This window comes from Schistosoma haematobium, chromosome 4, assembly GCF_000699445.3.
Source record: "Schistosoma haematobium chromosome 4, whole genome shotgun sequence".
In the NCBI taxonomy this organism is placed as follows: Eukaryota; Metazoa; Platyhelminthes; class Trematoda; order Strigeidida; family Schistosomatidae; genus Schistosoma; species Schistosoma haematobium.
In genome coordinates, this window is record NC_067199.1 from 36,413,787 (window position 1) to 36,427,570 (window position 13,784).

General features: G+C 35.4%; 1 protein-coding gene across 4 annotated transcripts in view; it reads left to right on the forward strand.

Annotated features, from left to right (window-relative positions):
- The window catches only part of MS3_00007968 (uncharacterized protein), a 49,735-nt gene that overhangs the window by 86 nt on the left and 35,865 nt on the right, over nucleotides 1-13,784 (forward strand). Inside the window, exons 2-8 of one of the 4 annotated variants that reach the window (XM_051216306.1) lie at nucleotides 30-668; nucleotides 709-3,654; nucleotides 3,687-3,854; nucleotides 7,964-8,118; nucleotides 8,840-8,956; nucleotides 11,568-11,918; nucleotides 13,475-13,556. In XM_051216306.1, coding sequence (XP_051066882.1) covers nucleotides 3,342-3,654; nucleotides 3,687-3,854; nucleotides 7,964-8,118; nucleotides 8,840-8,956; nucleotides 11,568-11,918; nucleotides 13,475-13,556 — 1,186 coding nt within the window. In that variant the 5' untranslated portion in view covers nucleotides 30-668; nucleotides 709-3,341. Of the gene's footprint in view, nucleotides 1-29; nucleotides 3,855-7,963; nucleotides 8,119-8,839; nucleotides 8,957-9,941; nucleotides 10,630-11,567; nucleotides 11,919-13,474; nucleotides 13,557-13,784 lie in introns of those variants that run through there. The other 3 variants (XM_051216307.1, XM_051216305.1, XM_051216308.1) reach the window with 3 other exon arrangements.

Below are 13,784 nucleotides of genomic sequence, written 5' to 3' on the forward strand. Positions count from 1 at the left end.
TGTTGTTCAATGTGAAACTATGGATGTAGGTCCTTCATAACACGAGATTTAAAGTTCTTTCTTTTCACAACAATTTGGAACCATATCAATCCTCACTTTTCGGTTTGGTTATATGCAAATATGAGAGAAAAAGGGATTGGTGTCACAGTTTAAAATATTTCGCTCCATCCGCCAAAGCTATAATGCTTTACACAGAATTTTGTTCTCTCGAGAGGTGACGTATCCTCAGTGTTTTACATACGACAATGAAGTTGGTTACAATATTTCTAATATCTCGGTCACGAGATTGAATAAACCTATCGGTTACTTTTCTCTTGCTTCTTGTTATTTCAGCACGGTTCCAGATATTAAGTAATACTCAAGTGGTACTGGTCGAGCAACTTTTCCCGACTAATTCTAGTCCGATAATTATCTGTGGGTTTGTATATCTTATAGTTGAGTGTATTTATCTCAGAACGGCAGGATTTCTGGGACCAGCAGAGATTGGATTACCAGGCATTAGGTTCACTCATTGCAGTGTGATAACGATAAAGTGATTATTCCAGTACTAAGACAAGTCAATTGTTTCAAGAAATAAATGTACAAACAAGTTAATTAATTCATAACGCAGAAATTGTGGGATTACAGAATTGTAAGAAAAAAAAAGAACGGTGATGATAATAAGCGAGGTAGAGATTATTCACTGATATACGGTAATGATAACAGCAGGTAAATTATGAGACATGGATCATACATAACTGGTCCAAGAGGAAGATGATAATTCGTGAGTGAGTGCATGTTTGTCAAGTCTCATTTTCAAGCTATCTGCCGAGAGGGCTGTAGTTACTTCATCTCGGAAAGCATTCTTTGCACATGCATATTACCGTGGTCTTTATGTTAATGTAAACAAATTATCAGTGGTTCGTAAACATTGTTATGTTATGTTTACCATCCTCATATTAATAATCCTCATTGGTTTTCCTTAGCTGCTAGCTTGAGACAAAACTGTGAAGTCATAAGTTATTCCTTTGCTTTCATAAAGAAACTTAAAGTGTAACATTGTGATTGATAGTTTTGAAGTATTATTTCTGCTATTTTTCATCAATTTTTTTAGCTTTAACACATTACTTCCACATACCTCCTTACTACTTGCTTGATAAAAGCAAACTGCGATTTAGAAGTCTTCTGATTCAAAACGTATAGGTTCCAAATCATAAAGATGCGGATGAGCTCACCTATCTATATTATTTTACGTTCTGTCATATATTTTCTCAGTCTAAAATTCAATGTGTTAGTCTTGTTACAATTTCATGTTCGGAATGGCGATATAAATTTAGCTACGCCTTATATCTCATTCTCTCCAAGACTGGCCACCTTTTGCGTAACCACAGAATAGTCTAATGTACGGTTCAAAATCAAGATTGAGATTCTGTTTTCCTCAGTCTGAGCTGAAAACTACTCGATTAATTTACATCAGACCCATCTATGAAAATCCTTAGGTAAAGTAAGATTTCCCCATAGATGGATTTAAGATCAATACGGATTAACTGACACATTATTTGGATTTCTTATGTATACTTTGTTTTCTTTTCCCCTAATATCTTTACAATACTTTTGATGATACTAATAAAACAACATTCGGGTTTTTCTGTTTACTTGGTTGTAACATATCCGTAACACGCTAGAAATTGATTTAAAATCATTCTTGCTCGAAAATAGACCACATTTATCTGAAAATAGGTTACTACCCAAAGAAGCAGCTTATTCCTTTCTCATTGGGATATTACACATATGTTATTGTATTTGGTCATTGTGAATTGTTCCTCCTTATTCAAATATTTTGTCGAATAACCATATGAAATTGAGGGGAAATTCGACTCTACTGATCAAGAAGTTCTGTGGCAGTGTCCGTCTTTGAAAAATGTACAGAATATATACGTCAACCTTGTACATACTCTCTACTCAAACAACACTGGTTGAGTCGGAGTGTGTGACAGACTTTCAATAGAATTAGTTACATCAGGCTGTATTCATTAGCGTTGTCCACTTTACGCATTTTCATTTAACTCTGTCATGGACATTCTTATGGAGGTAACGTTATCATTATCTTACCTTTGAGAAATTGATCTACCAAGAAATTCACTTGTTAACTTAAAACACCAAGATGACGTATTTTTGTTTGGCAACGTAATGAAAAAACGTCAAATCTTCTATTCATCGTGAAAAATAATGAAAATATGTTTTTGATACGTTTTCATCCCTCTTTAGGTAAAATGTTGTTTGGGGGCTGATCTACGTCAGCGCCTAAACTACTGATAAGATGTGAAGTAGTTGGGCGTGTTGTCCTCTTCACTTATCTTGTAAGTGTCATGAGCTCTATTGTGTTGGTGTTTGACGAAATCACGGCACGGATTCAGAAGACCCGATTGGCTTTTACCCACTTGCATCACGTGTGGGGCATGTGAGATATCCATCCGCTAAATAAGGAATGAGTTTATTGAGCGGCAGCTTGTTTATTTCGACTTTATGGATGTAAAACGTGGCCATTTGGGACAGAATATTTGTAGATTATTAGTATTTGATCATATATAACTACGAAGTGTTGCTTACGTATGTTGGGACCAAGTGAGCGATGCAGAGGTAAGACGTAGGGAACTAAGTATGGATAAGAACTCGGTTAATGAGGCAGAGATATTTTATCGACTGAGGTAGTCGGCATATGTATGACGTATGCTCAACCACCGCAGAAAATGCCTCCTGAAGTTGGTTATTGTAGGGGTATATTAGAAGAAATCTGTGTTCGTCCAAACAAAAACGTGGCATCAGTCCATGAAGTTATTGTCAGTCGTACTGAGCCACGTCGAGACACAGACTATTTGGTTGGTGCTCGCACAATTATCGTAAACAGTGGTTTAAAACGTTGTGTGTCATAGGAAATAATCGAGTGGTGTAAGTGCATCCACTCTTTGTCTTCTCTCCGACTGCAAGTTTCCGTGAATTCATTCTCGGATCCTATTGTCAATGTTTGATTTTTTTATTGCTGACATTTTCACTACTTTTATTACTCTAGCATTTGTCTTGTGAATTTCATGCCATCGTACCGTTATTTTATGGTTAATAACCTTAACAACCTTAGATCCTCATATTGTTTGCTTACAGACTCTCCACATATCAAGGTTATAACAAATCTTGTGAATAATTTAGTTGCACAAACCCGTTTGTTAGTCTTCACAACACTCATGAGTCTTATAGTGTCGCCCATGTAGAGTTCGAGTAAAGGCAACTATTATGTTGTGATTTTATGTAGAATATTTTATTCATTTCTTTTCCAATAGACATTTCATTCTCTTTTTAATCAGATAATGACTGGCACCTATGTAACTGCACAAGCAAAATTTACAAAGTTGAGAAAAAGACTTGATCAACTAGGGTATAAACAACCACTAGGTCTAGACAGCTTACCATTAGTGGAACGTTTGTTTTATGACCTTGTTTGGACAACGGAGAATTTGAGAAAGGTTAGGAGTGAACTTTCTTCTCAAATTCAAATTCGATCTACGGTTGAGGATTATATTGCTCCATACAAAGCAGATAATGGAAAGTTGATACGCGAAAACAATGAAATTAATCATCATTTAATGGTCCTTCGTCAAGATTATGAAGAAAATATTCGAGGTTCTTAAATACTACCCTAAATATACAAGTAGGTTTAAAAGGCGAATGCAGAAGATTAGAAAATGAGAATGAAGACATGAAATATTTCAATTCTCAATGTCTTGATAAAATTCATAATTATGAGCGGGAAGCTAAACGAATGATTGAGCAAATATTATATTTACAAGAGAAGAATTTTCAGGCTGTAGTATATACACCGGGTAATGATCTGTGAAAGCTATTTATGTTAAGCAATCAATTATTTTGCAAGTGGTTTTTATCTCACTTTTCCATTTGTTATTTACTTAATTTCTGCCTAACAGTTTTTCATCAAATTCTCTGCAAAATTTAACATTCTAATGTAACCTATTACTATTCTAGATCTTATTCTCCTCACCATCAAAAACATGATGTGAGTTTTGTATAAATGCTTACAAATACTGATGCCTCTAAGTGATGATAGCGTGAATTATTGACTTTAATGAGAAGTGCATTTTCGGTGGATAAGTCTAAATCGACTGGACGTTTATTGATGTAATTAGTATGACAACGAACTGTCGGAATAAATCAAAACTGAATTATAATTTTGTATAGAAAACGTTTTAAAGTTTATAGAGCCTATAGAGTGAAGGTCACTTACTACTTACTTACTTACTTACGCCTGTTACTCCTCGTGAAGGAACATAGGCCGCTCACCAGCATTCGCCGTCCAACCCTGTCCTGGGCAATCCTTTCCAGCTCCTTCCAGTTGTTATTCATCCTTTCCATATCTGCTTTTATTTCCCGACGTAATGTGTTCTTTGACCTTCCTCTTTTCCACTTCCCTTCAGGATTCCAAGTTAAGGCTTGTCTCGTGGTGCAGTTTGGCGATTTGCGTAATGTATGTCCTATCCATTTCCATTGTCTTTTCCTAATTTTTTCTTCAGCTGGAAGCTGGTTTGTTCTCTTCCACAAAAGGTTGTTGCTGATAGTATCCAGCCAATGGATGTTGAGTATCTTGCGTAGACAGTTATTTGTAAATACTTGTACCTTCTTGATGATGGTTGTTGTAGTTCTCCAAGTTTCAGCTCCGTACAGTGGGACTGCCTTGACATTCGTATTGAAGATTCTCACTTTGATATTGGTTGAAAGTCGTTTTGAGTTCCATATGTTCTCCAACTGTAGGAATGAGGCCCTTGCCTTGCCAATCCTCGCCTTTACGTCTACATCTGAACCTCCTTGTTCATCGATTATGCTTCCCAGGTGTGTGAAGGATACTACATCATCCAGAGTTTCGCCATCAAGAGTGATTAGATTACTGTTCTCCGTGTTGAATTTGAGGACCTTTTCTTTCCCCTTGTGTATGCTGAGGCCTACTGATGCAGAGACTGCTGCTACACTGGCTGTCTTTATCTGCATTTGTTCATGTGTATGCGATAGGAGGGCCAGGTCATCTGCAAAGTCCAAATCGTCTAATTGATTCTGAGCTGTCCATTGTATTCCGCGTTTTCCCTCAGATGTCGAGGTCTTCATAATCCAGTCGACCAACAGAAGAAAGAGGAAGGGGGAGAATAGACAGCCTTGTCTGACTCCAGTCCTTGCTTGGAATGCATCTGTCAGCTGTCCTCTATTCACGACCTTGCACTGTAGTCCATCATATGAGTTTCGGATAATATTGACAATCTCCTCAGGAACTCCGTAGTGTCGAAGAAGTTTCCATAACGTTCTCCTATCCACACTGTCAAATGCCTTTTCATAATCAGTGAAGTTGATGTACAGTGACGAGTTCCACTCAATTGGTCTGTGCACGACCGATCCTTACGGAATCCAGCTTGTTGATCTCGAAGTTCGGCGTCTACTGCATCTTTCATCTGGTTCAGCAAAACTCTGTTAAAGACTTTTCCTGGTACTGACAGTAGTGTGATTCCTCTGTAGTTTTCACATTTGCTCAGGTCTCCTTTGTTTGGAATCTTGATGAGGTATCCTTCTTTCCAGTCCATCGGCACTTGTTCCTCCTCCCAAATCTTTTTGAATAGAAGGTAAAGCATGCTTGTAGTCACTACGATGTCTGACTTCAGTGCTTCAGCTGGTATATTGCCGGATCCTGCTGCTTTTCTACTCTTGATTTGTCTGATGGCCATTCTAATTTCTTCCATCGTTGGTGGATTGATATCTATAGGAAGATCTGTGTGCGCTGCTTCGATGTCCGGTGGATTAATTGAAGCCGGCCTATTCAGGAGTTTGTCGAAGTACTCTACCCATCTGTTCCGCTGTTGTTGAATTTCAGTGATTGGCCTGCCTTCTTTGTCCTTGACCGTTCTCTCTGGTTTACTGTATTTCCCTGCTAGTTTCTTCGATGTATCGTAAAGTTGTTTCATATTTTCTTCCCTTGCAGATTTTTCCACCGTCTTTGCTAGTTCTCCCATGTATTTCTTCTTGTCGGCTCTAATGCTTTTCTTCATTTGCTTGTTTGCTTCTATGTATTCAGCTTGTGCTTGGACTTTCTCTGTTCGTGTTCGGCTGTTGTTAATTGCTGTCTTCTTGTTCTTTCTTTCTTTGATCTTGTCCAGTGTTTCTATAGAGATCCATTCCTTATGATGGTATTTCTTTAGACCCAGAACCTCTTGACACGTTGAAGTTAATGCTTCCTTGATGCCTTTCCAGTTGTCCTCCATAGTAGTTTCTTCTTCGTTCAGTAGATCCTGTAAGGCTCGGAACCTATTGTTGAGAGTTATCTTGAATTCGTTGAGTTTGTTAGTATCTCGAAGGAAGGCTGTATTGAACCTTTGTAATGCTGTTTGTGCAATTGTCCAGTTCTTCTTTAGTTTCAGTTTTAATTTGGCCACAACTAGGTGGTGATCTGAAGCTATGTCAGCTCCTCTTCTGGCTCTCATATCTTCCATTGTCCTTCGGAATTTTTTATTGATGCAGATATGATCTATCTGGTTCTCTGTAGTGTGGTTCAGTGAGATCCATGTAGGTTTGTGTATACGTTTGTGTGGAAATATTGTGCCTCCTATGACCAATTTGTTGAATGCACACAGATTTGCAAATCTCTCCCCATTTTCGTTTCTCTCCCCCAGTCCATGTCGTCCCATGATATCTTCATATCCGGTGTCGTCTATTCCGACTTTGGCGTTTAGATCTCCCATCAGAATGGTGAGGTCTTTTCTTGGGCACTTCTCTATGATTGGTTGCAACCGCTCGTATAATTGATCTTTAATGTCGTCGTTGCTATCATTGGTGGGTGCATAACATTGAATAATATTCATTGTGATCCCCTCCTTTTTTGTTTTGAATGATGCTTTGATGATTCTGGATCCGTGAGATTCCCATCATATAAGTGCATTTCGTGATACCTTGGACAGCATTATAGCAACTCCCTGAGTGTGCGGAGCATTTTTCTCTCCATGATCGGAGTATAGTAGCATCTCTCCCGTGTTTAGCCTTTGTTGTCCAGCTTGGGTCCAACGGGTTTCGCTGATTCCCAGTACTGCCAAGTTGTATCTCCTCATTTCCGTTGCTATTTGACTGGTCTTCGCGGTCTCACACATTGTTCGAACGTTCCATGTACCTATAAAATTTTTTGCACTGGTTGTTAGAAGGGTCATCGGCCTCGTGGCTTCCGAAGGAACTTGGCTTTCACCATGAAGCGTCATAATTCTTCTAAATGAAGACCTTCTAACTTTCAAGTCAGAGTTTAAGTGGTGTGAATAATTGTTTCTGGTAAGCGTTTTTTTAGCGAGTTAGTTTTCTACGGGATGGGGACGCTAACCCCCATGCCCAACCCTCCTCCTTTACCCGGGCTTGGGACCGGCAGTAACTCTGGAAGAGCTACAGGCGGAGTTAAGGTCACTTACTAAGGTTTTAATTATTCACTACCAAGGCATTTTGTGTTCTGCTGTGGTTACCTGAAGTTAACAGACTTCATTCGTATGATGATGTTATCAAGAATGTTATGCGGACATAAATTATACACCGACAAAGTAAAATTAATGGGTGACACTCAAAGACCATTTTATTAGAAGTGTGGTGACTGTTTGTAACTAGAAAATCAGTCTCAGTTCTCTATCGGGCGACTTTGTCAGAAATCGATGGATTGGTTTTCTTCTTTTGGTAAAAATTCACTCTGCATCAATTTTGAAGTAGGTAGAGACCACTCATAACTTTGAAGTTTAATTGTTCCTCCCCGTAACAAGCATGTAACAGATAGATTTCTGCTCAAATCCTTCATTCATCTAGGTTACTGTAAATGAAATTTTTCTTCAATGATGCCTCCATTAGTGTTGGTACTCTAATGACTAACGCCCTTATATTTTTGTTCATTGTGCGTTAAAAAATCTTTGTTTAGATGGTGGAAAAAAGCAATTGCCATTTAGACGTCAGAGAATGGATATTGATAGTTTGGCACCTCTTTCCAAGGAAGCTAAAACTTTAAATAATGAAAATTACTGTTGCTCAATAGCTCAAATTTGGGAAAAAGCTAATGTAAAAGGGATACCTAAGGTATTTCTTTCATTTGTAATAAACAAAAATTTGATTTTGTGCTATACAATGAAAAGTTTTCATATAATCAACAATTTAATCAAATGTAATATTAGTTTTGAATTTAACTAATTGAATCCTGCTTCAGTTTGGGCACCCGGGCTGTATCACAGCCCTTACACAAATCAAATGACAGTTGTGTGGTGCATATATATCTGGTACTCCCTTGTACCAATATTCATGTGTTTAAATAGATAAATAAATAACCGAATTATTTACGGGCTAAAAAATTGAGAAAGCCAACTGCTCTTAACGAGAAACTTTGTATGGAGTTTTATTTTACGTGTATTTATGGACCTAAAAAATGTTCACTTTACAATAATTCTCAAGACATTAATTGATTCCTAATTTATTTACCTTTTGTTTCGTAATACAAAATCTATAAAACTGTTGTATTCATGCTAACCCATTTGATCTATTTTATTTTTAATAGCTGATTTTTATTAAAATATATCCATTGATAAAGATATGACTATTGAACAACTTCAGTGGTTTTTCAATGAAATAAATAGACAATTCTTATCTTTATTTGAATGTTTGTATTCAACTTCATATCAAATAGAAGAAGTTCCAATAGTATTCTTTAAAGTATTATATTACATGTATCAGATAGAATCCATGATCAATTTTAGTCAGTATAATATCGTAAGATCAATAATGTTTTCTTTAATATTTCTATTAGACATACAATTTACTGGAAATTGCAACTAAACGCTGTGAAGAACTAGAAAGTCAATTGCATAATTTAGAAGAAGAATTAGAATTAAATGAGAAAAAAGTTGAAAATTTTCGTCAACAAGTATGATTTTTTCTTAATAAAAAATTCAGTTTATTAAAAATTTCCAAATAAAATGATTTACATTATGTAATTAATAAAAATATATCAGTAGTCAGTTACTTACTTACTTACACCTGTTACTCCCAATGGAGCATAGGCCGCCGACCAGCAGTAGTCAGTTAAAAGCTTTTATATATAATAATAGACAGTGAGTTATTTTCATTTTTATGAAATCAGTCAGTCAGTCAGTCAGCTACAACGTAGGACCAGGCACATATATGCATCGGTCCAAGTTGCCATACCTCATTGACACAACAAGATGAACACCGGATTCATAAAAGTAGTTAATTCAGTTGTGGTAATATATAAAAGAAATATTGCGATAAGAATATAGTACAGGAAGAAAGAATTAGTTGGTAGAAAGAAAGATATGAAGCGATTTTAATATCTTAGTTTAAGGGAAGACAGAGAGTGTATACACCGACGCCATTGTGATTGATTCTGAGCCATGTCACCTAGAGTCTCTAACCATTGGTTACGATAGTCACGCGGACCCCAACTAAGTAGTCTGCATCTCTCAACATGGCTCAGACTAGACGTTAGTGACTTCAAGCACTGATGCCACGTTTTGGTTTGGTCGCCCCTAACTTTCTTCCAACCATCTCGAACACCGGTTAGCATTGCACGTCATGGTAATCGGTGTTCAGGCATACGTAACACGTATTTTATTAAATACTATGGAATTGTTCAAGTTCATTACAGTGAATCAGAGTTCAAACTTCTAGTTTTGTACATATACACATATTAATTAATATTGAAAAGAAATATTTAATCATTATAATATTACCATGTACATGACATCGTTTTAGGGGTTTAAAAGATAGTTGTAAAGCGACAAATACAGACCTTTCTTATTTATGTTATCATCAGTTTATCAAAGTTTGAGAATGTATTTATTTAATTACTTAAGAATGTTATCACCAGTGGAGGATAGGCCGCCGACTAGCATTATCCAACCCACTGTGTCCTGAGCCTTCCTTTCTAGTTCTATCCAATTTTTGTTCATTCTTCTCTTGTCTCTCTCCATTTCTTGGCGTAATGTGTTCTTTGGTCTTCCTCTTTTCCTTTGACCTTGAGGATTCCATGTGAGGGCTTGTCTTGTGACACAGTTAGGTGCATTCCTGGATGTGTGTCCTATCCACTTCCAACGCTTCTTCCTGATTTCTTCCGCCGCTGGGATCTGGTTTGTTCTCTCTCACAGTAGGTTGCTGCTGATAGTATCTGACCAACGGATACGAAGTATTTTGCGTAGACAATTATTAATAAACACTTGTATCTTCTGGATGATGGTTTTCGTAATTCTCCAAGTTTCCGCCCCATACAGTAGAACTTTCTTGACATTTTTATTGAAAATTCTGACTTGGGTGTTGGTTGACAGTTGTTTTGAGTTCCAGATGTTCTTCAGTCGTAGATATGCTGCTCTTGCTTTACCGATTCGCGCTTTCACATCTGCATGAGATCCACCGTGCTCATCAATGATGCTGCCCAAATATGTAATGGTTTTTACATCTTCCAAATCTTCTTCGTCAAGTGTAATTCGGTTGGTGCATGTTGTGTTGTATCGGGGAATCTTGCTTTTTCCTTTGTGTATGTTGAGGCCGGCTGAGGCTGTTGCTACACAATGAGAATGGAAGGTGCGTTTAAAGTTTTTCAAGTTTCAAGCAAACTATACTCAAATATTAAGAAATCGTTTTCTTTTTTTCACATCATCTATTTTAAAACTAGAATCTGAGTATCTATGTAACAGGTTTTTGATTTAATTTATTCTCTTGGTATCATTGTATTTATTTATTTTGTGTTTTGCTATTCCTATAGAATTTTTCATAATGTTCATTGAATACTTGTTGTTTTACTATGAGCTTAATAAATTAACAAGTATGTTTTCTTCACTCAAAAAATAGAGCCTAACATTTTATTCAATCCTCATTGACCATCTATATTCACCATTATGATTCTGAAGTGGTTTTTTTAAACAAAATATTCTCTTTAATCCACTTGTGATCAGTTGTTCATTAATTTAACTGTAGTATGACTTTTATTTTAAAGTTTCATATGAGTAATTAATAATCTTATTAACAATTAGATCACTTATGAATAACGTGGAGGAATTTCGAATCAGTCTCATTATCATTTAAAATGTTATTTAAAAATTATCTTGAATAGAAATAAGCTACCATTGTATCTTGTTTTCATAGGATCTACAATGTTCTTTTCAAAAAACACTCAGTCTACCCTTAATTTGTATGGATATCATATAAAAAGAAAACTGTACATTTTCATGTAGTTCTCCTAGATTAGTGTTGGAACTTCAGGAATTGCGAGAAGTATTTAAAATTATCAAGTAACTTAGATCTTGACTACAGTTTATGAAATATTTGGGGTAATATAAGTTTGCATATATGATTGTTTACATAAATTCTGAATGTAATTAATTGAGTGAAATTAACAATAATTAATAAAATAAACGATTCATCGAACTAGTTAGAATGGTAAACAATCATTTCATTTATTGTTTCATAATGTTGTAATAACGAGGTGTCAGCATATTCATACTTAGTTCTGTTTTTGTTAGGTTATTCTAAGAGATTCTGAAATCGAACGATTACGAAGTATTTCAGAACGTGGTCGTCCATTAGAAGCTGTACTGAATGATTCGACTGAAAAACAATCGGATCGATTAATTCAACAGTTACAAATACAAGTTGATTTATTACAGACTAGAAATGCTGAATTAGAATCACGCATTGTAGATTTAATGAATCGAGAAATTCCAGTTATACAATCATCTATTGTTTCAGTTCATAAAGAATGTCAAACAACGGCCTCATTCGAATCTATACTTGTAAATAATTCAAGTCAAACAAATTCTATGTATTCATCCACATTTAGCGAATATGATTTAATTTCAGCTGCCGAGTTCAAAGTAAACAGTGATTGTTAAAAAATTTTTTATTTTCTTTATATCCTTTTAATTTAATGAATCTCAAATGTCAGGTTCATGATTATCCATAAATAATGTTACCAAATGAAAATATTCTTGAATAGTAGTAATTTGTATGCACTGAAATACTATAATACTCTTTCACTCACACATTGTGGAGTTCTCTGTTGAATATATTAAAATATGAAAACCAAATAAACGATTTCGTTGCTACTTAGGCGCACTGTTGTATATTCTGAGGGAAGTATGACACTTAAAAGGTTCTTCAATTGTTTTACAACTTCAGTTTTACCAAATATGACTGCAAACATTCACTGAAATTTCACTGATATAACTCACATTTGATGTGTTTATATTAAGTTTGACGCCAATTATCGAACCATCTTTATTCATTAATAATAATTATTCTGAATGAATCAAATATATTAGGTATGATACTGATCACATTGTTTCACTTCCGTTACTGATAACCACTTCATATCTCAAATATATCAGTTGTTTGAACACAGTTACGAAATATTTAACCAGCACCTCTAAATAATATTGGGATTATTGACGATTAGATATCAAGTCCCTATCAATTCACAATATTAGTTTCGTACTCTGCACACAAGTGACAATCAGTCATTGAGAGATTTATTTTTTAACTGTTGTGTACATTCAGTTCGAACAAATATATTTATTTCAAATAGATATGAAACCCATTAGGAGAACACGAGTACTATTATTTATATTAGAGGACATGAAATCAACATACTGTAGATCATTGTCTTAGATCAAGACTCCCACTAGGTTTTTACCATCAAATCATCACTATATTTAAGTCAAAGTCTTTAGAGGCCCGTGGTTTTGTCGTCGTTTAGATCGAACGATGTTGACGAAAGGGCTCCTCACTTTGGTGGCCCGAGGTCTGACTTCACGAAGATCGTATGAATATTTGTTATCACCTATCCTCGTATACAATCATCGACTTAAATCACGTTAGTCAATAACGGAATTTAGATAAGTCAATTAACGAGAATGGCTTTTGAATACATATATTTTGTATGTAAAGTGAATGTAATAGAACAAAACAAAATGACGCGCGGGGGAGATGGCTGGTAAGCCAGCTTATTTTTAGCCAGGCGTTACTCAATATTTATAGGCAGACAAAATAAACTACAGACATGTGATGAGACATGGGATATGAAGTGTACACATATATACGCTCATATAAAAACAGTCAGGACTGATAAGCAAATAATTAACAAGGTCAAAATATGACTCAAGTAGAATGAATAGATTGGACTATCCGAAAGTTAGAATAAAGTATATGGGCTTACATAATAACTGACACTACAAGTCAATCAAACAATACAATTTCCCATAACTTGACTACTGTATAAAGTTCCACATACTAGTTGCCTTTAATATCGGGAAGAGAGCAATACTTTGTTCTTGGTCTACTTAATAAATTGTTAGGAAAAGATTCTGATTTCTATGTTCATATTATATGTCATTCTCATTCTTGTCTGTATTTTTAAACAATTTTTACATAGAAGAAAATGTGCAATGCAATTGAAAAGTTTGAAAATGATCGGACTATCTTGACTAATCATTTAAATTCAATCATCATTCAAAGTGAGTTTAATACGGTGTAATAAACTTCCTTTAAATATTGCAATTGTCTACTACTAATATTGTTATTAGGTTAGATTTTAGATTTGCTTCTTATTTCACTAAAACTCAAAAAAAGAAACGAAATATAGTCAATAGGTTAGTTAGTTAGTATAAGGATGTATATGTAACGACTCAGTCAATCAATCTTAAGCAACGTAGAACATGGCAGATATTTACAGCGACTAAAGT